The 27,094-nt window shown below is 46.8% G+C and overlaps 1 protein-coding gene across 1 annotated transcript in view; it reads left to right on the plus strand.

Moving 5' to 3' along the window:
• LOC135386240 (cubilin-like) overlaps positions 1–27,094 on the plus strand; it is a 165,110-nt gene that overhangs the window by 57,726 nt on the left and 80,290 nt on the right. The window contains exons 29-37 of the mRNA XM_064616049.1: positions 2,157–2,341; positions 5,913–6,275; positions 10,195–10,548; positions 11,108–11,270; positions 17,093–17,212; positions 20,917–21,135; positions 23,925–24,057; positions 24,934–25,133; positions 25,738–25,916. Coding sequence (XP_064472119.1) covers positions 2,157–2,341; positions 5,913–6,275; positions 10,195–10,548; positions 11,108–11,270; positions 17,093–17,212; positions 20,917–21,135; positions 23,925–24,057; positions 24,934–25,133; positions 25,738–25,916 — 1,916 coding nt within the window. The remainder of the gene's footprint in view (positions 1–2,156; positions 2,342–5,912; positions 6,276–10,194; positions 10,549–11,107; positions 11,271–17,092; positions 17,213–20,916; positions 21,136–23,924; positions 24,058–24,933; positions 25,134–25,737; positions 25,917–27,094) is intronic.

Raw genomic sequence — 27,094 nt, forward strand, 5'->3', positions numbered from 1 at the left:
GCGCATAGGCCATTGTGAAAAAAGTCCATTGCGCAACCATTATAGGAATCCCGCGGCCCAGAGCCATTTATAGGGAGAGTTTCGCCATTCTGTGATCTTTTGCCGCCTCGTGGGTGGAGCCTATTTTGACGTCAGAGTCGTCGTTGCGCCGCCCAAAAAAGCCTGAATCCAAGCAGAATCCGCTTATCAGTCATCTGGTGCGCGCCATATTGATGCTGTCCGTCAGCTTTGTTGTCGCAATGAATGCAATCTACAGGAATAGCAGGCTTATGACCCACAGCCGCCTGTGATAAGGGGGGCTTTGTTGCCAAACTGAAAGAGTTCAAGGACGAAAGGCTTTCGAAGGACAATGTACGCACGTGTCTTCCCGCCTTGCATCGCAAACAACGATCAGCATCAATATGGCGTCGGCGACCGGCTGACAACGGGACAACAATAGAGCACGGCGAGGGAGGTGGCTTAGCCGTGACGTCGCATGACGCGCTTCAAGTTAGGCTCCTCCTAATGGCCAAACTCTCCCTATAAACGGCTCTGCCGCGGCCCGATGTGCAGCGCCCCAAACGGTTCAATCAGACAAGACGCACCATAGAAAGTTACATATTATTACACTGTCGGTGCAGTCTAGTAGGTCGTGGGCAACTCTAATGTCGTAGGCACCACGCACACAATCATTTAGGATGGACGTCCATTGTTTTTTACGTCGTGGAGTCTGAACTACTCTTGAGAGCAGTAGAAATAGAAATAGTCAAGCGAACTGGTGTGGAAGAGCCTCAGAACGAAAACGAACGAAAATATTTCGAACCGAGACTACTGTTCTGGACAAAAACAATATTCGCTAGGAAAGCACCACATTCGTGAAGTAGTATAGATTGACTGACAATCCCTGCCCATCAAAGACGCTACCAGATCCTCAGATGGCAACAACTGTCCCGATGTCTCTTGCCTGTATGCACGATCTGAAGTGTTGCCACAGGGTGTTTTAGATGGACGCAGTTCTCACTTAACTTTCCAGTTTTGTCTGCGACGAATCAGTTCTATATTGACGAACATGCTCTTCCGATATTAATGATATCATAACAATGTAAAACGTAGCACACGCACGAATAAGCCATGGCGGCATTAGTTCGTGCGGGATCGGCTTATGGCCGGCCCATGGTTGGCATTGGATGGCAGCACATTTAATATTTGGACTGCGCGGTGGGCGGCGTCGAGTAGGTGCCCTCATGTAATTTCTTGCAGATAAAGGCATAGACGACGCAACCTTCTTAACTTACCTCTCGGGTTCTTTTTCCCTAAGTACCCCTGCTCTTCCCCTAAGCTTCTCTTCCCTAGGTATCCTGGCGCAATTAGGGGGGAGGGATCGTATGCCCTGGACCCTCACAATTTCAGCCCTTACATAGAGTATCAGTTGACCTTGGTTACATAATAGCATGCTTTCCAAGTCAGAACCCCCACCTCAGAAAAATCCTGGACCCGCCCTTGCTGGTACCTGCAACTGATCGGAGTCCCTGTCATAGGGACATTTTGTGATAACTTTTGCTACTGCTTTTCTTTTATTTTCACACATTTACCTTGTGGCAACTTAAATGAGTACAGACGACCATCCAAAAAAATTTGCAGTTTTGCCAGTTCCTCCGGATAATTGAAGGTAGAAGGAGCGGCTGAACCATGAACGAGCCAGGAGCAATGCTTTTTCAGAACCCCGAACAGCCGAGTAGCAGACGACAGCGGAGTAGCGGACAACATCATTTCTCTGGACGAATCAGCGAGAGTGGCCCCTGTAGCCGTCAATATGAGGTCCCAGGCAGATCACAGGCTGGTCCTGCCCTCCATCGCCGTTGCGCACTGTCGCCTTTTGCGGCGTACTTTAAATACACTTTCAGCGATAATTATGACTCTGCGGTGTGAACTACTTCTCATGGAGCATCTTGGTGGCCTACTTAACAGTTTTATAAGAAGTAAAAAGGGTGTTAAAACTAGCTTCTGCGCTACTTTTAGCGCTCTGCAGTAGCCCGAATCCGTGTTGACGGTAGCTACCTCCTCTGTGTTTATTTTTCTTTGTTCCTTCTTGGTTCTGACTACCCTGCGGTGCTGATACACGATCGCAATGTAAAAGATTGTCAACGCAAGCTTACATTTACATCCATGCCTTGCAGAGTGTAACAACGTCATAAGAAACAAACGGCGGGGAGTCATCGAGAGCCCCGGCTTCCCGAACTCCTACGCGCACAACTACAACTGCACATGGGGCATTAAGGCCCCCATGGGACACAACATATCCATGGCCTTCTCTCATTTTCACTTGGAGACCCATCCCAACTGCGATTACGATTACCTTGAAGTAAGTTCACCATTCCTGTTCCTCCTATGTGGAAGCTTGACCAATCACATTGTCCTGCGGTGATGGCGTCAGTACACTGTTAGAAGAAAAGGTATATAAAAGGTACAAAAAAGGTATAGTTCAGGCCTAAAGTACGACATTTATAGCTCCTTAGCACTCTCTATACCCTGTTTAAATCATGTGTAAGGTATAGATCACTCCGTCTATACCTTCCACGGCAGCTGAGGGTATAATAAAGCATTTTTCCATTACGTTTATACCTTCAGCATTTTGTATACCTTTTCTTCTACAACATGTGGGATCAGATTAATTTGTGCCGGCGATTGTATCATCTCAGTTAAACAATAAGTTAATTTAAAAACATAGCCAACAATAAGTAGCATTCTAATTAGGTTGGGCAGTGACATGTGGAACCTATTATTTGTTCCCAAAATGAATAAATCTACACGTCCTCACTTCTTAAGTTGCTTCTCGGGCGAAGGATGGTCTCCACCATGCGTAGCCGCGGTGTGTTTTATGTATCTGTTCTCCAGCTAATGCCAACTGCTCCTAGAAATATTTTTCCTAATATTTGTTGATGTTACTTCTTTGTTTCCAATTTGATGCTAATTTTTGCTTCATTTCTTTCCTCTCCTATTCACATCCATTCTGTGTGAGTTTGTGCGCGAGCGTCTCCAAGTATTTTCTTGTTTCGTCATCGTTCCTTTGGCCCTTTTTCTCAAAATTTGTGGAAAGAGCGGCTGGGATGCCGCCACTCGGATATGACACCGAAATAAATCGAATATTACCGTTTTCGCCAGTTATACCACAATGTCTTCACAATATATCCTCTAGGAGGTATATATTTATACCCTGAGGTGCAAATAATATACCTACAGGGAGGTATAAAGATACTATACCTTGAGGAAGGTATAGCGTTTAGACCTCAAAAGGTATGCGCCCTGGGACAAGCCGTTTATACCCCAAAAGGTATAATTCTAACAGTGAATGAAACAGTTAAATGCGCTATCGCTGCACATCAGAAGTAGTAGGATACGGACCGTGGAGGTCATGATGACTATTGAGACGATGTCATTAAGCGGTGTAATGTAATTCCATTTCTCTTAACTAGAAGACGTCCCAGGCACTGTGGCAAGAAATCAGTTGCACAGCACACTCCAAGTTCTGTGAGAGTGCGTGAGAGCTTCAGTACTGAGCACGCAAATATACGCAAAATCTTGGGTGCACAAGAACATAACGTTGCTGACACGGCACATATGCAGTACACAACGTTATTTTTGCGCCCAGTGTACGCGCGCGCGACTTTTGAACTTCGCGCGTTGGCCGCTTCCCTGCCACACTCGTATATAGCAACGCGAGACCACGGGCTCGTTTGTCTTTAACGTAGGCACCGCAAGTTCCTCGTTTAATAGAAAAGAGTGCTCCACAGTGTCGTGTGTAACGTGTCCGTACGGAATAATAATGGTACATTCACACAGCCCAACTTTAGCTGCAACTTTTCACCAGCAGAAGTCGCACCATGTGGTTTCGTCTCACAAGACGTGTAAATCGGTATATCGCAACTGCAGCTTTGCGTGGTGCGACCTTATTGTGTTCGTTGAAAAACTCGTCCCTGAATATGCTTTTTTTTTTCTTAAAGGGACTATGAAATTTCCCGAACCCCCATACTTTTTTTCGATGGAAACTGTTCTTCCCGCAGAGAAACTAATATGCCACAAATTTTTCCGGACGAAATCGCTCCACTCTGCGAGGAGCGCGCGCTGGAAATGTCTCTTCCGCGTTCCTCCTCTCCCGCGCATATTTCCCTGCCGATGGTGTAACTGTACGGACCGCACTTCGCTTCCCCGTTACGTCACCGGTGTTGCACAATGGCAAGTAATGTCGCGAGCTCGCACTGTGGCTGCCGCCACTGCCGAAATCTGCCGATCGCGCGAAAGCTGCTGTCATGGAGATTTCCACTCCCGATGAACGCATAGCGGGATCCTACGGCGCATGCTCCTGGCGGGATTCCTCGGCTCGGCAACACGTCACGATGACGTGTTGCTGAGCCGGCCGTGGTCGCGTCAAGTTACCCGTTGTGTCTCCGCTCGGCAGCTCGCCACGGCGTGGCGCCAGCTGTCCTCCCTTCGCCGCTCCGTTTAAATTCGCTCCCGAGAAATCCGCTCGCGCGACGAAAGTAAAATTTCGGTTCTAGACTCAGAAAAATGTCTTCTTTCGAACGAAACGAAGAAAAAAATCGTTTCATAGTCCCTTTAATCTCTCTCATCTAATGACTCTCTCTAACGCAACCGGCCGACAAGTGTCCCAAATATGGATGATTTCTCAATTTTGAGCTGTTTCCAGCGACGTCTTCCGTATGTTCATGTTAGACTTGTGCAAAAATTCACTTTTCCAAAGTTGATCAACCGGCATCTCTCTTCACTGGTCCGGGTAAGCTGAAAATGAGATTGACATAAGATTCAAGTAACGCAAAAAATACATTAGTTTTAGTGCATCGTTATACGCCATCCCCTTTTGCGTACGTAAGAGTTAGCCTGGTGGTGCTGCGCAATCCGCGAAGCTCTCTTTATCTTTTGGGCGTGTGCAGAACCACCAACGCTATTTCTTACGTACGCAGAAGTGATAGCGTACGATACATTAAAACTCGCTATTGTCACAAACTGTTGTCCGTACCACCGTTTGTAATCGCCATGCTTCCCGTATCCTCACGGAACGCAGCAATGGAAGCTTCGTACAGGGAGTTACGTGACGAAGACCAACGGTGGTGACTCGACGTCTCCAGAGGAGCAGTCAAGTGACTGATGTTTGCGCCTGAAGGTTACAGGAAGAATCACTCGTAACGCGATCCCTTCAGCAACTAACTACACTCTAAGAAAAAAAGGAGTAAAACGGGGAGTAATTGCAGCTTCTACTCCCCTAGACTGCAATTACTCCCCATTTTAGTCCCCCAACCCGACATTTAGTCCCGACATTTACTCCCCAGGACTGCAAATTGTCATAAAACTTCACGTATGGTCTCCTGAATGCACCATTCTACGTAAATATGTGCCCTTGGTCAATTTGAACATAAGGCTGTATAACTCAGACGACGTAGCAATTTTGCAGCCACACATCTTTCTTCGCAAATTGTGCCCTATGTATGGCGCAAGATTTTATATCACTCGATATATCACGGTTGCCGGTTTGCTTCATGGCATTTTCATGCATGCACACGAATTATGTACTTGGGAGTCTTACAACAGCGCGTGAAATGCAGCCTCCACTCCGTGACATTCATTTACTCCCGTGCATTTACTCCCGAAAGGGACTGTTTTTGTGGCAAGGCATTTAGTCCCCAAAAGGAGTAAAAATACTCCTTTTTTTTTTCTTAGAGTGTAGTGTTGCACAGCCGTGACTTCACTGGTCACAACCTTCACCGGTAGCGTAACTCGGTTGTGCGCCAACGAAGTCGCATACCGTGTCATTAGGACCTAATAAGACACACCAAGACTATACCAAGATCCCGTTCTCTTAAATATGGTGTTTGCGCAACAAAAATACTCGTTTTTTTTTTCTTACTTATCTCTAACAGGTCAACGAGTCAACGTCAGCAGAACACGACGGTCCTCCCACAAGAAATCGCAACTTGGCCCGCTTGTGTGGGGATCGAATTCCTTCAATTATCACGTCCACCGGTAACGTCGTCAGAGTTAGGTTCATCACGGACCAGAGTAACAGCATGGAGGGCTTCCGTCTCGAGTACGCCTGGCAAGGATGCGGCGGCGAATTGCGCAAGACCTACGGTACTATCCAGACGCCCAACTATCCCAACGGCTATCCGCCAAACACGGAGTGCATCTGGAACATCCGGTTGACGCCAGGAAGAAGAATAGAGCTCACTTTCCACGACTTTCATATGGAGAGCGTGCACGGCTGCAGTTTCGACTTCGTCCGGGTAGGTTGTGATGCTTATGTTTGCGAGACATGTGCAATCGAAGGCGTTCATTTTGGTACAACGACGAGAACTGGCTGAGCCAGCCGACTTATATCCAAAGGCGAAACAAACACACAAGCCTCCAGTCCCGCATAAACAGTGACAGTCAAAGAACTCGGGAAAAGGTGCTGACGCAGGAATACAAACTTAGACTTTCCTAACTTCCGGCCAGGAACGCGCTACCGGTTATACAATATCAGCATGGCTCTCGCGTGCACTAGTGCTCAGTTACAGGGTGGATGGGCATACAATCGCGCTATCCCATCATCCCATCTTCTCTTGCATGTTTCACACTCTGTCATACAGGGCGATATCAAGCGTTAACCATGAGAATGGTTCCGCTACATCGACGGAGAGCGCAAACTTTTCTCTTACAGTGTTACGCTTGTTTCTGCAATATGCAGAACTGCTATTCTCTCTTCTTTTTTTTTTTCATTCTTTGTTTTTTACATTACATTACATGGCCCGCAGTTCTCACGTTCCACGCGACACATTCTTGCCGGGAATAACAAAGCCCTTGTCGGTTTACCTAAGCAAACAGGCAGTTCGTTGATGAAAGACGGAAGTCACTAAAAAAATTAGCCAGCTGTAGGACTCGAACCCGCAGCTTCTTGGTTGCCTCAATTACCTCAGAACATCAAAGTCTCATGTTCAGCAGTTCGTGGTCGTGAAGGACCACCCTTTCATTCCTTCTCGCGCTGCACTGCTGCCGAGGCTGGATTTCTCTCTCCTTCACTGTCTCTCTCACTCTCTGTTTCATTGTTCTGAATTGGAATTGCAATACCAGGAATCCCTTTGAGTTATCTCTGTAGGATCGTTTCTACTAGAACAAGTTTCTTGCTCTAGTTGTAGAGCAAACAAAATAAGACGTCGACCGTCACAATAACCCAGCGACGAGAAAAGAAAAAAAAAAACCCTACCATTGCCAGTCCTCCCCAAAACACTGCAATTCATATTTATTTATTTATTTATTTATGATACCTAAAGTGATTATTAACATTAGAGAGGGGAGGGGCAGTAACAGCAAGTACAATTGCAGGTGGATGCATACAGAAGATACACAGCAAAAACGAAAAATTACAAACAAAACCACTTGAGCAGGGAGTGACGCCTGTCCCGGATCCCACACAGGAGTAGCATAAGTTTCGGACGCATGAAGGCACGGTATAGCAAGGTACGAGGGTGGTTCCATAAGTTTCCGGCCCGACCAACTTTTAATAGTCATAGAGACGAAACAAGTGTATCACTTTTCGACATAGTCACCCTTAACTTCGATGCACGTTTGACACCTTTCAACCAGCATTCTTATACCCTTGAAAAAATAGAACGAAGTTCTGTCCGCAAAATGCTGGAAAACTGCCTGTTTCATAGCACTAGACCAGCTCCGGTGGCGCAGCGGTAACGCGTGCGCTTGGAGACTGGGAGGTCCGCGAATCCGCGGGCCGGCTGTGCCGTCTGCGGTTTTTCCTGGGTTTCCCTCAGATGTGTAATAAGCGTATGCCGGCACAGTTCCCCTGAAGTCGGCCCATGGACGCAGCTATCCTCCCCCCGAGCGGATTCCGCTCGGTCTTCCACTTCACCCTTTCCTCTCCTCCTCTCCACCACCTTTCCCTTCCCGAGAAACATGCCGCCTAATCAGGCAGGCAGACCTCTCGGGTTCCTCCCAACGACACTCCTCCTCCACTTCACTAGCGTTTTGAAATCTCCGTCCTCTGAGATCCCTCTTCAACTTTGAGAACAGGGAGTAGTCAATCGGTGCCAAATCTGGACTGTAGGTTGGGTGATGGATTTCTTCGAAGCTGCACTCCTTCAGTGCAGCCTTGGCAACAGAAGGCGTGTGGACAGGGGCATTGTCCTGGAGCAACCGGACACCTCGACTCAACCTGCCGCGCCTCTTTTCCTTGATGGCGTCTCGCAGTCAGTGCAGGAGTGAAGCATAATAAGTCGCATTCACTGTGGTGTTCCTCTCTTTGAAATCGATTAGGAGTATCCCGTGACAATCCCAATATTGCTGCCATGATCTTCTTTGTGGATTGTGTGACCTTGGCTTTTCTTGGGGGTGCTTCTCCTGGTTTGCGCGATTCCATCGATTCCTTTTTCGAAAGGGGATCATAGTAGAGCACCATAGTCTCATCCCATGTGACAATTGACTTCAACATTTCTTCTTCATTCTCTTGTCAGAGCTCCAAAAACTCTTTGGCACAAACGTCGCGATGTTGCTTTTGAACTGATGAGAGAAGTCGTGGCACCCATCTCGCACTGACCTTTTTCATGTGAAGGCCCCCGCGGATGATGCGAAAAACGGTTGTTTTGGAAGGCCCCAGCCTTTCTGAGATTTCCTTCACCTTTAAACGCCTGTCGCTCAGCACTTCCTCCTCAACAAGAGACAAATTTTCTTGTGTCACGACTTCCACTGGACGACCATCGCGTGGATCATCTTCAGTGGACTCTCGCCCCAGTCAAAACTGCTTAGCCCAGTCTTTTACCGTTGTGTACGACGGAGAGGCTCCCCTGTACACGTTGTCCAGTCGCGCTTTAATTTCTTTGGGCGAAAGTCCCTCTTTTGTCAAAAATTTCATCACAGCGCGGTACTCGATTTTTTCCATTTTAACTGAAGAGTGCACCCTGGCTGTTTGAAATGCCGCTCTCCAACCGACAAAAGCATGGAGAGAGTTGAGGGTGGTGCTCCGCCCCTCCAACAGATGCCGCCACGCGTCCTTAATCGCATTAAATTCGCGCGCATTTTCTACCTCGGGCCGGAAACTTATGGAACCACCCTCGTATAGCCGACTGAGGCTGTAAATATGGCGGATGTACCCTATTGAGTGGCGTTCTTTTTTTTTTTTTTTTTGTGATATACTTGGTGTGTGTTTTCTACGATGAATTCGAAGATATGTAAAGGCAAATATATTTATATGTACAAATATGTTCCAATGGACTGTTATCAATCAGTATGTGGGACGACCTCATTCAGCTCATGAGCCGAGCTCATTCTCTTGTTGCGGCATGTTCTCATGTGCTTACACTTTCCGAGGTATATTTCCATGTGCCATGTGGAGCATCGGGTTAGTAGTATATCGAGATCTGTCTGTACTGAGTCCGATTCAGGGGTCGGATTCACAAAAGGCTCGTACGATAAAGCTTCTCGTAACTCCATCGTTCGAGAAACTTACGACAAGATTTGGACTCACAAAGCGCACGCGTCGCAAGATTCTCGTAACTTACGATGGGATCCTACGAGAGCTTCCGATGTGTCGTACGACGCTGCAAGTCGCTTTACGATCATCATGGCGGCATATTTGGCTGTGCTGGTATCTGAATCACGGAGATTTTTGCGGCGTTATCGATCTTTCAAGCAAGGAAAATCACTAGCGGACACTCTTGACAGTCACCACCTTCGCTATCACAGACTGGTGTCTCCATACGAAGTCTGCGCGACATTCTCTTAGAGCAATCTTGTTTTAACTTTTATAATCGATCCATTTCTTCTTCACCTCATCCGACGTGCGTCTTCCTCCAGCTCGGTGCGCTCTGGATTAGGGTATCAGTAGCGCCAGTCGAAGATACCATCACTTCGATTAGCTCGATGGTCGATTAGATCGATCGATTAGACATCGGGTTTACGGCGACATCGTACGCGCATTGTACGCTGCGACGTCTTAGGGGCACTTTGTCGTAAAATACAATTATGTTTGTGAACCTGAACTGGAGCTACCTCCCCAGTAGGTAGCGCAATCGTCGGCGTAGAGAAGAACGGAAGAGGAGAAAATGTTGGGAAGGTCGTTGATATACGAGATAAGGAAAACTAATGGAGAACAGAGCCTTTCCGTACACCGGATAAGACACAAGTGTTTGAATTCTCAGTATACCTTCACCACAGGTCTACGGCGGCCCAGATGTTACTTCGCCATTGATAACCGAATTGTGCGAGTCTGGAAGCTCTTCGCAAGTAGTTACGTCGACGGGCCACACCATGACAGTTCATTTCCGAAGCGACTCTTCCATCTCCGGTCTAGGGTTCAGCGCAACCTACACCACACGACAGGGAGGCTGTGGTGGTAGGTTCAGCACAACGTCCACCACGTTCGTCACGTCTCCAAACTACCCTGCCAACTACGATGCCCACGACGATTGCCTCTGGGCTTTGACGACGGCTAAGGGTCACGTCGTCATGCTCAACTTCCTCGACTTTGACATGCCGCAGTCCACAAACTGTTCGCAGAGCTATCTGTTGGTGAGTTCTAATTGTTGCCTTCTCTTTCTTAAAGTATTCTTTCTAAGAACTTCTACGAAGCATCCTGTGCGATTACCACATAGAAGGGATACTCAAAATACGGAAAGCTAGGCGGCGGGCAATAGCACGGCAATCATTTGGGCACAATCGACGTTCAAGTCTTGCTATTATACATAAAGACTGGGCCAGATGTTAACGTAATTCAACTGAGGTGTCTAAAGTCAGCATGGCAATGTGAAAACCACAATAAAAATGAGGAACGAAGCCTCCTTGCATAACACTAATCAAACTTTCACATCTGTGACCACCATTGAGAGCGTGTTGAACCTCTTACCAGTGCCGGATTTACAGTGATGGCGGCCGCAGCAGCGTACCGTACATGGTGGGGTCACTTCTGTCTGGTCATTTTCATGGAATTTATCACATCGACGCGACTATTACGTCATAGCGAATGTATTTTCTCGCAATAAGTATCGTCGAGCATCCATATTTTTGGAAGAATATGCGTTATTTCCTGTCACAAAACTGACGCAAAGTAAACGCCATCTTTCATTAACAGGTGAGCGAGCTCGTCAATGGAGTGACTACCCAAATCCTGAAACATTGCGGTGGAAGCCTTCCAGAGCCTCCTCTCATTCGAAGCACGGGCAATAGGCTCACTCTACGACTTAAAGGGGATGGCCTGTCGGCAGGACGTGGATTCAAGGCGAACTTCACGCAAGGCAAGTGGCCAATTGATCATCATAACGAACCCTGAGACTGGGAAAATAACACACACACACAACACGAGTCTCTCGTGTATTGTGTGTTATTTCACCAGTCTCAGGGATCGTTATGAAAATCAGTTATCACCAGCTCGCCTGCTTTCTTGCCGCTCTTTACGTTTCATGGCCAATTATATCGTTCCATTCACACTTGAATGCTTCCTATAAATCGGGATGCTAGTTCGGGAAGTGCAGAGTCACGAAAATAGAGTAGATTTGAAAATATTATGGAAATATAAGTCGCTCGCAGTACAGTCCAGTTGCGCATACAAACAGGTAAGGCAGGAGTCAACGCAAGCGACGATAAGACCGATTCGCTTAGAGAGTTTTAGTATACCGTTACGCAGCGAACGGAAGGAACGCTATTCTCTACGTGAGCAAAAGTGCGTGCGAGGTAGCGAAAGTGTGACTTCCACCACATTGTAACTATCGGCTCATCTTTTTGCGTTCCGTCCACTACGTTGGTTTCGTCGAACAAAACAACATGGCTGCCTGCAACACCTCATCGACTGCGTTCGAAGTGGAGATTACAAGACTGCGCTTCAGTACGAGGGACTACGTCGTCTTCTTATATTAAGAAGCCGTATACCTTGTACCATTCGGAAACGCGAACTTCTTGTCTCGGGATGGTGCCAACCACAGAGGTGACACAAACCCGCCATTGTTGTAACTACCCTCAAGCAGGTGCTCTTGGCAAAACTGCCATCTTGTCCTGGTCGCACGTCATAGAAAACGTCATTTTGAGGTCATGTGACTTTGTTTACGTGTCGTTTTGCCGCTTACCGACATATTTTCACCGTCATAACACCAAGAGATGACCATATTTTGCCAGCGTAAACTATGCGGTGCTTCTTCCGCAACATGGTAGCCCATTTCACCTCAGTTTACGTACATTGCATCGGCTCGGTAAGTCTTAACGCGCGGTCGTCATCACATCTTTGGAAGCTGTCAACAATACGAGGCTTTATGTGTAAAACTGCGGGATGTAAACTGTAAAAACTGTAAACTGTAAAAACTGTTTTACTGCGAGATTATCGGATAAAAATAATTACCGTGAGCGAAAAACATCCAAAACGTCGTCGAGAAACAACAACCGCATTGTTTACAAACGCTTTGCCCGCCGATCGCGGGCGCCGCCATCTTTAAGGTCACGTGTGCCTTGACGTTTGCTGTGACGTGTGACCAGGACCTGTCCAGGATGCATTGCGTTCGCCCAGCACGCTTTCGTCTACGGAAAAAATCCATTAAATACATTGGATGCCACCCCTGTGGTGCCAACCAAGTTCGTGTGAGCACTAGCGTCCGCCATAACGGCGGGTTCTAGCGATGAACTCACCGGCAGGGGGTGTTCGTTGTCCTTTCGTTTGTTGGTGGAACAACAAAATAATTTTCAAACGCAAAGAAAACAAAAACAGAGCACGAAAACGTAGTTATATTAGGCATTTCGTTCAGAAAGAGATGCCTAGACAACTTGGGAACGGTAGTTCGTGTTATCGACGTTGGATGGCAACACCGTACCGTACCGTAACGTCCGTAGCGTTGCCTGACGATCTGCTAAAACTCTCTTGCTATCCGTTTGACGGTAGAGAACTACGTACTCTGCGTTAACGTTCCGTGCGTCACGGAATGGTCTACTAAAACACTCTAACGTCAAGGCCACGATGTGTAGTCGACACTTTTCTCGAGCGCTCGATTCCGGGAGTCCGGTCTACTTCGAGAGCACGTAGCGTGCTAGCCGTTTAACCGATTCTAACGAAAAAAAAAAAAAAACTCAGTTTCTGCAGGATATAATGGACTCTCTACAGTACTTTCGAGATTTTCAAGACTGTGATTGGACTTTTCAACTGTTAGTGTACAAATTTTACAATGTCGAGTCGGTTAGCGAATCTGTACAAACAAAGTCCCAGGAAGCATCGATTAGGAGCAAAAGCAGCCCGTCATGGTTAAAAAAAAACAGAAAAAACTGCTACTCACTGGTGCCGAACGGAACAGGTTCTACAGGGAGAGGAACAAAGACGAGCGCGCGGACGCCGCACGGCCTAGTCCCTGTGCAGGGGTGAGGTTTTATGTCCCTGTGCAGGGATTACTGGCAGAGGACTGCTGGTGGCATGGAGGAAAGAAAGGAAGGAGACGCCAAAACGGCTCTTCGGCAGAAGAGAAAAGCATGGGGCATGTGACGCAAGGGTAGGATATGAGCTGTAGCTTGTTCGCAGCCATGTGGGTAGAGATGCGAAGCCCCGAAAAAAAAAACGGAAATTTTGGGGAAAAACAGTTTTTCGTTTGTTTGTTTTTTCGCGTCTCCCGAAAAATAGCGCAAAATTTCCAGGCGACAAAATTCAAAAATCTAAATTTTCGTGCCTTTGATGCGTTCCAACCCGCCAACAGTGCCTTAGGTGCCTCTAATCCGCCAACAACCACCAACTTAGAGTTCTTTCTGGCTGCTCCAAGCGATCGCCGTCGCGTTCACATAATGTCGGAGTTCTGGTCGGAGTGAAAATGTTGTTCCAATTACCTATCGCTGAGTAGACAGCAGTATAATGGGATGCTCTGATCTGCATTTATGCCTAGAGGGTGAACACTACTAAAGTTGCTAGCTCATTGTATGCTGTGGCTTGGCCGGCAATGCTTCGACTCAGCAGTAACCGCGTTTGTTTCCATTTTCTCCAATTTTTCGGGAAAGAAACCGGATTTTTTCGAGAGATTCAAAATTTCCGGAAATTTTGCATGTCTACACGTGAGGCGTAACGCTACCTGAATAGTCCAATGAGGTATCTTTCCACAGGTCACACTGGGGACCACTTCGGCGCGCTACCATCACTCTTTTCCAAGTATCCCGGAAAGTATTCCGGCCCCCATGCATATAACCGAGATGCATATAACCGAAGCCGGAAACCGAGCGGTGACGTCACTGGAGTGTCCCCCAATTTTGGCTCCACTTCTTGGCGTAGTAGGGTTCCTCCTTTCATTCCTTCCTCCATGGCCGGAGGTGATCCATAATGTATGTCTTGGAGCAATGATGTCACGATTAATGCCCAGTCTTGCTCCCCATTGATAAAGGTTGCGGTGCAAAACTCAATTCCCAAGAAAGGGCCCGGGATGTCCGGAATGACCATTATTTGACACTTCCCGACCACATACGGCGAGTTTGACAGTCACAACCTTGGCCAAAATGCGATGGGATTTTTTGCCCCTTACAACCCAGATGTAGCCCCAAAGGGTTACAATTTGTTTTGGCCCCTCAAAGAGCACCTTGGAGGAAAGACGTTCCAAACAAATTTGGTGTCCCTAAAATGGTGTCGTGAAGTGGCTACAACAGCCCACATATTTTGGCACAAAACGCATTAAATAGTTGTTGCAGCGTTGGCAGCGGTGTCTAGATCCGCGCGGTGAATACCTTGGAAGAACTGACGTAGCTTGCTGGAAGGGAGTTGCCTCAGGACAGAAGCCGCCGATATTTCGAACAGAGACTGAACTTCTTAGGAAGAAGTAGAGTTCGAAATATCGGCGGCTTCTGTCCTGAGGCAACTCCCTTCCTACATCTCTACCGGTTCGCTGGATTTCTACCCATCGACGTAGCTTGCTGTTTACTAAATTTTCTATTATATTTAAAAAAAGAAATAGAAGTCTCGGTCAACCTTGAACGACTCTTGCCCGGAAACGTCGACCAGGAGGAAGAGCAGCTCGTGGTGCTTTAAAAAAGAACTGCGACTTAAGCGGTGCAGAAGAGAATAGGCTCTACGTGGAGAGAGGGAAAGCCGAGCACTGTGTCAGTGTCAGTAGTGTCAGTGCAGGCGTTACCGGCATTGACGCCGGTGCATGTTCTACATCCAGCGATGTACCCATACACGTCGACGCCTACGATAAGTTGCCCGTCGCCTTCACCGCCGTCGACGATGCACCGTCTGAAGAGGGATTGTCAGTACGCGAGTTTTGGATGCGAGATGGGTCAATATTCGCTTGAAGAAGGTGCTCGCCAATAACGAGTTCGTGTTGAAGTGCAGCGTGTGCGATCACTTCAAAAGACTGCAAGCGATTGCCAGATTTCACGCAGGCGAGCAACGAGCACACCTAGGTTTTGCGTGTACATTTCTCCGACGACTTGGACACGTTGAAGCCGTTCCCGGCTGTGTGTTACGTGCAAGCAGCCGTTGAACCGTTGCAAGCTACCGACTCTGTTCAAAAACGAAGGCTTCGTGTATACCCCAATCCAAGCTGAGTAGGTTACCACCGTTTGGCCCTATGGGAGAGTGACTCATATCGGCACGACTGCCATTCATACACAACCGTCAGTTACGGCATGAGATCAGTTACGGGATTACGGGATCAACGGCCATGTGATCAATGTGCCGGTCGCATGCGCGACGACTACGCCTTCATCAGGAGGAGCCTGATGCACGAGTCGATTTACCTCTAAGGATAAGTATAGTGCTGGACAAAAGTTAACGGAACATTCTCCGGCGCATAACTCCCTCAGAGTGACAAGCGAGCAGCGAATGGTACCGTACGGGCTTGCAAACAGGTGACTGGCTTACCTAAGCACATGTCTGCATGTCCCTACGGTCCCATTTGCTGCTAGTGTATCACTCTGAGGAAGGAAGCGCTGGAGAATGTTCCGTTAACCTTTGTCCAGCACTGTCCCTACGCGGGTCATACGCCAGTGGCCGAACTAACTCGTTATATCCACGCTGTGTAAGCTGTATGACATCAAGGTAGACATGATCAGAACGATCCAGTTGGCGAGGGCAAAGAGGCGAGCGAACAGACATCGGCCAAACTTGGACGTCAGACAGCGCACGCTGCTCTGCAACGAGGAGCTATGTCTAGATATCGCGTCCGTCCGTCCGCCTGGTTAGACCGATGAACATCATTCACTCTTTCCATATTGACCTCCACATTGGCAAACTTTGGGAAACCTCCAACTTTGCAACACTGCCCAGCGATCGACACCCCGCGGATTACGGTTAAGCTCTTACAACAGAACTTCACCGCATAGCACGCTCCTAATCAACAGTCATCCCGAATGTCATGGGTCTGGCTCCCGGTTTGGTTAGAAACGGGGGTCTCGCATTTTCCCTGAGTCATGAACGATAACGGTAATATTATTTTCAATGATTGGCCTTCATCGTGCTATGTGGTGAAGTTCTGTTTTAAGGGTCTTTCCTGCAATACACAAACTCTTCAGGTTGCCAACAAGAACTGCTTTCGCTAAATCACAATTATTCAAGACTGGTCCCCTCGACAAAGCCAAACAGCATACATTGTCAGCAGTTTGAAGTTATCGAACACACCCTGCTTCATTGCTGTGCATATGTTGCGGTGCGGGACAAATACCATGACCGTTGCAGAACTTGTACGGTGGATGATGTCCTACATCCCAGAAGCTATTTCACAGAAAGGCTCTCCAAAGTTCGCAGCCTCGTCTGTTTTCTTGATGAACCTTGCCTAGCTCAAAGGCTATGAGTACTGCTCGAACTTCTCAATAAATTGTGTCAGTAACTGTCCTAGATCTTAACTTTCGGCCGTGATCCTTGCTTTATCTGTTAATCACATCATCTAATCTCATAGTGGCTACAGTCGTGACGTAGCCCATATAAGTGAGGCCAACAACGGCAAGCCGGTTTTTGCCGTTTTCTTTTAAGGGCGCACTGGTGTGGTTTCTTGCTGAGACAGACTGCATCGTGTCTACTGCGTGACATTGAAATAAATTCATTCTGATTCTTAGTGTAGGATAGATGTAGTGGTTCCTATGTCTCTTCCTTTAACCCTTTTTGTCGTCCCAGGTTGTGGAGCTACAGTGAACGTCGATGTACCCGGCGCTATTACCTCCTTCAACTACCCACACTACAGCACATTACCAGGAGCCTCCAACTGCTCGTGGCTTCTCATAACGAACGTCACCGGTGAGTATGCCGATGTCCCCATTCATATATCCGATGCCCTTGAGGTATTACGGAAGAAGTAGTGAAGTTTGCGACGACGTGGAGCGAATCTTACCACGTGCTGTCATCGGCTGTACTACCAGAGGATTGAGAAAAGAAAAACGACCATAAAAAGCCACCTTAAAGAGGTTGCGTGAAGGGATATTCCCACTTTTGGAGGATATAACCGAGCAAACCCCGACGCGATCCCGCGCTCGAAGGTTATTGCCCATTAATGGGAGCAGAATAGATGTCGTTTTTCACACTTGAGTCGTACGTCCAGGAGGGTATCCCCTGGTGAAAGGTATGTGACAAGATGACTAATTATTCATCATTAATTAATTAATGAACTCATTAATACGAGGTTTGGTAGACAATCCTCGTGTAACGACATTCCACTTTTTAAGAAATCATGGAACGCTCACGCGCGTTTAAATATCCATTGCCGAATTTTTTATATATTCCTTTATTCACATTGAGCACAACACAATGAGGGTCGGCTCTGTGCAAAAAGCTGCATATGCAAGCTTGACACGGCACAGGGCCCCCTTGTGGACGGTGACAGTCATAAATACATAGAAAAATGGCTCCTAAGTACATAATTCTCTTCATACTACGTATAATCGAATTCTGAGTATAACACAGGGACACTAATGGGTGAAGCAAAGCAAGTACCTACACTCTTAAAAATGAACTTCACCGCAAAGCACGCTCCTAGCCAACCATAATCTCTAATGATACCGTTATCTGCCGTGATTTGCTGAAAACGGGAGGCGTACGCCTTTTTTGTGACAATTATGAACAGCATAAGTGTCACAGAAAAGGCGTACGCCTCCCGTTTTCAACAGATCAGGGCAGATAACGATATCATTCGAGATTATGGTTGGCTAGGAGCGTGCTATGCGGTGAAGTTCATTTTTAAGAGTGTACATGGGAAAAACTTATGCATAATATACGTTGTTATTTATTATAAATTACTAAACATAAGTCTCTGGATTTTGATTTTCAAATCGAAACCGCGGGAGGGCAGGGAGCAAGGTGCTCATACCACGTCATAGGGCCACTCGCTTTGGAGCGATGGAGATGACTGGAGTGTTTCGGGATTTCAAAAAGATGTAATGGCTTTCAGCGGGGACTGTCCCCCATCCTGCTATCGGGCTTTTGCCCGAAATTCTCTAGTTACAGATACAATAATCAATTTTAGGTAATGAGCCATTTTGTACTTCCTTATTCTCATCGTATTCTCGACGTATAACTCCAAATGCGAAAACGACATCCACTAGTATGCTGCTCACACAGCTTTTCTCATTTAAAAAAAATGTGTAAATTATAAAAGTGTGTCCTGTATAATGCGTACTCGGAAACCAGGCCAGGCTTCGTGGGAAAGTGCGAGGCGTATCAGCTCTCATGGCGACTGTCCGCTCCTCCGCAGGAAAGTTACTCCTTTGTGGTGGCGCAATGTCTACTGGAGATTGGAAAGCGCATCGGTTGTAGTAAACGTCCGCTCAAAAGCAGTATGTTCCGGAAACATGCGTGCCCTTCTGTATGGTGTATCACTAATATGAGATGCAATGTTACAAACAGTGCGTAAGCATATATCTGAAGAAGGGGAGACTCTTCGAGAGAATTTGTCAATGCCACAGAACGCCACCACCAAGAAATTTATTTTGGGATGATGAATGTGGAGGAGAATATGGATTACCCATATTGCTAATTAATAACTCGTGGCTATACGTCTAGAAGCCATAGTTATCGGTCCCTGTATGACACACGTCCGCGAGAGGAGATAACTTACACTCTTAAAAATGGACGTCACCGCATAGCACGCTCCTAGCCAACCATAATCTCGAATGATATCGTTATCTGACCTGATTTGTTGAAAACGGAAGGCGTACGCCTTTTTGTGACACTTATGCTGGTCATAATTGTCACAGAAAAGGCGTACGCCTCCCGTTTTCAACAAATCAGGTCAGATAACGATATCATTCGAGATTATGGTTGCCTAGGAGCGTGCTATGCGGTGAAGTTCATTTTTAAGAGTGTATACCGCTGCCTATGATGGCAAGTATTCAAGTCTCAGCGCGGGTATGTGACGTCCTTCGCCTGGAATGGCTTGTCTAAGAAAGCTGCACCATGAAACCAAGTTTCTAGTGTGCACGGCTGTGTCGGAACCGCGACCCTTGAAACAAAAACCGTATGCAAGCGATATGGCGTAGACTTTAACGTGTACCTGGGCACTCAGACTACCTCACCCAAAACAAAGGGCTATACTGTCTGTGTCCCAATACCAAGTGACACAGCGGGGTCTCTGTGTTGTGCTGCTCCGATACTTATGCGACACAATCTTCCGCATAGCAATCAGTTGTACGAGATGTGTACAGATCCCGACAAAAGGTTACGGAACACCAGAGCGACGTATTTCTCAGAGCCATTTATAGGGAGAGTTTGGCCATTCTTTGATCTTTTGCCGCCTCATGGGTGGAGCCTATTTTGACGTCAGAGTCGTCGTTGCGCCGCCCAAAAAGCCTGAATCCGAGCGGAATCCGCTTATCAGCCGTCTAGTCCGCGCCATATTGATGCTGTCCTCCAGCTAGTCCACAGCTTCGTGGTCGCGCTGAATGTAATCTACAGGAATAACCGGCTTATGACCCAATCGGGCCAGTGATAAGAGGGGCTTTGTTGCCGAACTGAAAGAGTTCAAGGACGCAAGGCTTTCGAAGCAAGAAGTTCGCACGTGTCTTCTCTCCGTGGATTGTAAACAACGGTCAGCATCAATATGGCGTCGGCGACCAGCTGACGACGGGACAACAATAGACCACGACAAGGGAGGTCGTTCAGCCGTGACGTCGCATGACGCGCTTTAAGTTAGGCTCCTCCTAATGGCCAAACTCTCCCTATAAACGGCTCAGGTATTTCTTGGTCGGAGCGACACCCTAGCGGCGAACGGGAGTGGACACACTTACTGAGAGGTGCACGGAGTACCCAATCACCTGCTTGTAAGTCTATCTGCTCCTGTTTGCAGCAACGGTATCTCACAGATGACTATATACACCACTCCGGTGTTCCGTAAACTTTTGTCGGGACCTGTACCAGATGTGGCGATTTATTCACATGGTATGCACAAACTAAACGGCCTTTCACGTAACAGTGCTCAAGGATAATAGCAGAGCAGCAACTGCCATGCGGAACTATCCGTCCTGATTTGTTGAAACTGGGAGGCGTACGCTGTTTTGCGGCAATTTCGATGTACGTCAACGATCGCAAAAAGGCGTACGTCCGGCTGTCTCCTCCAATAAGAACCACTAAGTTCATCGGTCGGCGCTGTGGTTTGCGCGGAGCGTGTTATCTGGTGAAGTTATGTTTTTAAAGTAGACGCACCTATATTCAGAAGTACTATACTTTGCCGCATAACGACGGTCGGAGTCAACAGTTTGTAAGAATGGTCTCGTTCGAACTCCCGATTTCTTGAAAATAGGCGGATTCATCACATCTTCAACAAATCACATATATTTCTTTCTTCTACCGTCATCACCAACAACGACAACAACAAATCAGAAGAGGGAACGACATGATTCGGTGATGTGGTTGCCTAAGAACGTACCCTTACGTGGTCAAGGGCTGGTTCGACACTGTCACACTTTCGGCAACTTTAGTTTCACGAAAATCTCTCATCCGTTTTCTTGCAGGCGAGAAGGTGTCACTGAGAATAACACACATCGAAACAGCGATGCAAGAATGCTCTCGCTCGAGCGTCACCATACGGAACGGGCCTAATCCTGATTCGCCAATCCTGGACACTTTATGTTACCGGTCCGTCCCTCCTACGTTCACTTCCACCGGTTCTGCATTGTACGTACAGTCTAACTCCGCTATCTTCAGGGCCGTTTACTCTGCCTTCACTGCATGTAAGTATGGCATGCACATTTTATTCTGTTACGTTGTAATTTTAGCCCATGTGATGGTATGAGTTTGCATCACGACCTACTATACCAGTTGCATACCTTCCCAGCGCCACATTTGAAAGCTATAGCGGTGCGTTACTCATCGAAGCGGTTATTGCTTCCCCAATTACACTCTTAAAAATGAACTTCACCGCATAGCACGCTCCTAGCCAACCATAATCTCGAATGATATCGTTATCTGCCCTGATTTGTTGAAAACGGGAGGCGTACGCCTTTTTTGTGACACTTATGCTGTTCATAATTGTCACAAAAAAGGCGTACGCCTACCGTTTTCAACAAATCAGGGCAGATAACGATATCATTCGAGATTATGGTTGGGGCTAGGAGCGTGCTATGCGGTGAAGTTCATTTTTAAGAGCGTACTATAATCCTTGCACTCTGAAAAATGAACTTCACCGCATAGCACGCTCCTAGCCAACCATGATATGGAATGATATCGTTATCTGCCCTGATTCGTTGAAAATGGGAGGCGTACGCTTTTCTTGTGACAATTATGAACAGCATAAGTGTCACAAAAATGGCGTACGCCCCTCCGTTTTCAACAAATCATGGCAGATAACGATATCATTCCATATCATGGTTGGCTAGGAGCGTGCTATGCGGTGAAGTTCATTTTTAAGAGTGTGGTACTTTCGTTTACCTTAGTATTTTTGTGCAATCCAGTTTTTCCCATATATCATGTTTCATGCCTGAGTCTTTATGAAATGCTATTTTTAGTCTAGTGTTTCTGCTTTTAACTAGACGCTAATCACCACTGTCCTGGCGCACTATGGCCTTAGTCGCTTGTGCGCCATAAAAACTGTGAAATTTTAATGACGAACTGTAAAATAACTGTAAAATTCATAAAAACTGTAAAAAACATATTTAAAAAATTGTGCAAGCGGTAGATGCCCCACGGGAGAGGCTCCTTGCTAAAGTTCATTATCACCATTCGCGTTTTTATAGGAGCTGTTGTTGTAGTCTGCTACGGTAGGCGAATGTCCGTTCCTGTAGGTTCTGTGCGTTCGAAATCCAAATTTCCATTTTTCGATCATAATGGAAATCTCGCGGGACTATGTGTATAGCACCTATAGCGGATCGTGAGGACGGTACCCTGTATAAGAGTCGCCGATTGTGATATGGTTGATATAATCTAGTACGTAGTTCTTGGTACACACATCAGATGTTGTGTGTCCCTGTCAAATAGTTTCTACGTTTTTTTTTTCTGCCTTACTGTTTTTTCCTTTTTTTTTTACGGTGAATATTCTCGCGACTTCCTTTTGCGTCACCTATACTTTTGCGATGCCTTTTCAATTTAACAATAAATAATAAATATCGAAGTTCGTTCTGGAAACATACTGTATAATACCGTCTATTGCGTAATAACGTCGAAGTTGCTGTTGGAACGTGAACCTATATCCGAGTAGGAATTCGGGTCAATGAAATATTCTGAATATTACGAACAAATTGAAATAATCATATCTGGCTAGTTACTGTAAATGTGTCCTCTTAAAGGATGCACAGAAAATTAGCCGGATTATACGCTTGTTTCTTCATTTATTTATTTTTTATTTTTTTCTCAATCTGAGATCAAGGAAGCACTGAACGGTTACTCCGAAAATTGCGACGCAACATCTTATAGCTTTTGCAGAGAGTCAAAAAACAAAGCGCCCCCGTTGAGGTGTTGTCTGTGTCTTTTTGTTCCCCAAACGATGCCGACGAGCTGCCGAAATCCAGGAACAACGTAAGCCACACTCTTAAAAATGAACTTCACCGCATAGCACGCTCCTAGCCAACCGTCATCTCGAATGATATCGTTATATGCCCTGATTTGTTGAAAGCGGGAGGCGTACGCCTTTTCTGTGACACTTATGCTGTTCATAATTGTCACAGAAAAGGCGTACGCCTCCCGTTTTCAACAAATCGGGGCAGATAACGATATCATTCGAGATTATGGTTGGCTAGGAGCGTGCTATGAGGTGAAGTTCATTTTTAAGAGTGCACGTCAGGCAGTGGATGTCGCTGCTCGGCGCCGAAAGCGGGCGAACGAGAAGGAGGAAGAGCGAAAGCAGAGTGGGTAGTGGTAGTGACGAGTGGGTCGGCTGAATGCTAACGCATTTCCGCCGCATTAGTTACATTAATCGTCTTTCAATTTTGTTCTATAAACATATCCCCTCTCCGCTCCTCAAGAGGCGCGACAATGCGTGCTTGACTCCAATTGGCCTACACTCTTAAAAATGAACTTCACCACATAGCACGCCCCAAGCCAACCATCATCCCGAGTGACATCGTTGTCTCACATAATTTGTGGAAAACGGGAGGCGTACGCCTTTTTGTGACAAGTAACATTTCTGCATAAGTGTCACAAAAAGGCGTACGCCTCCCGTTTTCAACAAATCAAGGAAGGGAACGATATCACCCGGGATGATGGTTGGCTAGGAGCGTGCTATGTGGTGAAGTTCATTTTTAAGAGTGTACGCGGACGATTTCCTGGGATGATCCGGTGCCCCGTCCGTACCGCGATGTAACGAATGAAGAGAGCTCATCTTGTATTGCTCTCAAGGTAATGGCATATGTGGTTCCACTGTATGGTTTGTACAGTGCAGGGTCACGCTGAAACCGTTCTTCTTACATTTTTATACTCTGTTGAAACAGTCATCCTTTTCGTTCACTTGTCTCCTCGCGAGAGAACATTCACGTCGCAGTATTCAACGTAAGAATTACACAGATGAGGCTTTCTACCATTATTCTAGTCTGCGGAGGAACTCTGGAAGGTGATCATGGGTACTTTGCATCGCCTGGGCACCCGTACAGCTATCCGACTTCTCAAGACTGCGTCTGGACGATAAAGGCGTCGGCGGGCAACTTTTTCCAGCTCTCTGTGCTGTACGTACTGCGCTTTTAAGACACTGTTGGATCGTAGGAAACACCTTGAGCTATCAGGGTACTAGTGTCGGAGTGAACGTGGCCCTGTGTTATATAAAAAGCCGCGAAACCTGATCCCTCATAGTCACAGTCACAACGTCGTAGAATTCGATGGCACAGCAAGTTAACTAAATTAACTGTCCTCCGTAGACCATCGGACAAATTATTCGTTCCAGCTCGGAAGTGTTTAAAAAAAAATTGATAAGCGAGATTGGAGAACAAAATATTTCAGAATCCCTTTTTGGGGGCGTTCTTGCGCGGGTGTCCGTGTGTGAAAAATATATTTTGTGTTTTACGACAGATGTCGGAAGCACAGTTCGTTTTTAAGGGTATGTCGCTCCAAGGGTCGGACTTAGATCAGGTTATACTCCAAGAAATGTGTCAGAAAACTGAAATCTTGCCTCATACTGTTAACAAAGCCACGACGAAGCCACGACTAAATTTTTTAGCAGTTTGTAACCGAGGTGGTTTAAAGATTGAAGTGTTTGTGTGAACACAAAAGTGTTAAAAACTGTGTTAATTTAGTATTTACACTTTGTTATTAAAGGTTCCGAGGCAACGTACGAAATCGTGAAGCGTATTATACAGTAGATACAAAGCAGCACGTGTTCATCTTCAGCGTGTTGCACCCCTGTGCAAGCGTCTCAACTTCATTTTTAACCGCGTCGCGCGAAGCACTTTCCACTACCGAGAATATGCTCAGGAAGAAACTGATATTCGTGGTGTCCCTATGAACTTTCTCAAACGTGGACCATAGCCAGGCTGTACGCTAGCATAGACTCCATTGTGTGCTTCTCCATATGCCTAACAAATACGCTTATGTCCGTGCCAACGCAGGCAACTCGACATCGAAGCGAGCGAGTATTGCGGCAAAGACTACCTCGAGATCCGCGAAACCAACATAGATGGCGCTCTTCTGGGGCGTTTCTGTGGTTCCGATCCTCCAGCAAACCTCACCCAAGCTGCGGGATTCTGGATCAAGTTTCACTCCGACGAAGAAGGCACTGGCGTCGGATTCAAAATGGAATTTTCTTTGGGTGAGCTTTATGCAACTTCTTTTTAGTCACAAGTGGCGTTGTCTCGCACTTAATTGTACAGTGCATATGCTTAGAGTGCTGCCGACACTCTTTTCAAAGTGATGACGACGTAAGATACAATGGAGCAGCGTTGTATACAAGCGGCTCTCCAGCGAAGCACCCTCAGCGCGCGCCAAAGCAAACCAACGTGGGTAACATAAAGGATTAAGACCGGTCTTGAAGTGGGGTGGACGAGTTCGCGCGGTGTCCCCACTGGTCCCCGCTTCTGTTGTCCCAATCTATCGCTATCTATTGAACACAGAAGTAACCTTGCTCGGCGCACTCAGTGTCATCGGCGCTGCATCGCATACGCGTAATTAGCTGTGAAAAAAAGATCCATTACGTGCATGGATGCGAATATTCATTCGAAGTTTTACAACAAACTGGAGTAATAGTAACGCGTAGAAAATCGGCACCACGAAAAAAAACTTATTTGACGTTATCCCGGTCCGCAAGAGGGGAAACGCCATTTACTGAACATAGGTTTGTGCAAAGTCCGCGAACTAGTACACTAGCAAGAATGCATGCGCACAAAACACCGATTCTTGTTATGTTTTCAATTCAGTAAGAGATGTGAGTCTGGAGACAGAGAGTGGCCAGATCGAGTCTCCGGGTTATCCTAGACTCACCTGGATCCACGGTCGCATCACATGGACCATACGTGTTCCACCAGGCTTGTATCCACGCATCACGTTCGACAATTTCTACATCTTGTCAGAGGACTGCGAAAAGGCCTCTCTGCAGGTGAGTGGAGCCTCGAGTGGTACCGATATTCCACGGAGATGTTGCGCCAGGGGTTTCATCCTTTTCATTGTGCACTCCAGCTAAAGTATTCAGCACACTCCGAAAAAAAAAAAAAAGGAAACATCACAGCATAAGACACTGTGGCTCAACCATTGCAATTTTAGTACAGACTTCCGCTCAAAACCCGCTGAAAGGCAACCGTTGCACAGAATAATACAGTCTGCCCTTATTAGTAGTATTACTCAAGGGCGAAACCAAGTCATGGTTGGCTCGGGACGTGTTATGAGGTGAAGTCCTGTTTCAAGGGTGCATTGTAGGTTGACAGGATTTTCTTGTCGCGCGCTCCACCTGCCGATATATCGCGTCATGTTGCTCGGGGGATCGTGCGTACAGGGCCGACTTGATGGGGAACTGTGTCGACATTTGCCTCACAGTGTCTGAGAAAAACCCTGGGAAAGCATCCAGACAGCACTGCCGGTGCTGGGAGCCGAACTCAGGTCTCATCCCAGTCTCGGTGCGGCGATCATCCTATGCATTGAGCCGGAGAAGTTAGTTGGTACTTCCAGTATTTTTACAATACTTCAAAGTTTAACCAAACACGCTTTAATGTCCGCGCTTACAGCAGTACATAATTTGTGAAACGATTTGTGTCATTTGACGATCCGCCTAGATGCACCTGTTGAAATCAATTCCCAGAACCAGAATGATGTACGACGATTTACTTCCTTAAAATTGCTGGATGTTGCTGCATCACATAGGGAGAGGATGCGAAGGTCACGTGGACAACAGGGTGCTGCAGTAGATTGGAAGCACTCTATGTAAGCGATACACTAAAAAATGCCTTCAAATCGAAGATCAGAAATGTGATGTCAGTCACTTCAAAGCAATAACGTCATTGGCTCATCATGTTCATGTTGGTCATTGGTCACGGCTGAGAGTTTTAGGAAACCGTGAGCATATACAGCGTTTCCTTTTACGATTCCGATTCCCGTAACGTGACGACAGAAAAGGAGTTTTAGCAGAACCGCGTTCCGCTACTCGATACGACTCCTTCTCATGAGCGGCAGCGCCGTCTGGTAGTAGCAAAAACTAATATCGTCGGTTTACAGATTCCGGGATCCAAGACTATTCGGCAGAGTTCTCAAAACATTTTCACACAGCGTATCAATCACACTAAA

The sequence above is a fragment of the Ornithodoros turicata genome, chromosome 2 (genome assembly GCF_037126465.1).
Source record: "Ornithodoros turicata isolate Travis chromosome 2, ASM3712646v1, whole genome shotgun sequence".
Classification (NCBI taxonomy): domain Eukaryota; kingdom Metazoa; phylum Arthropoda; class Arachnida; order Ixodida; family Argasidae; genus Ornithodoros; species Ornithodoros turicata.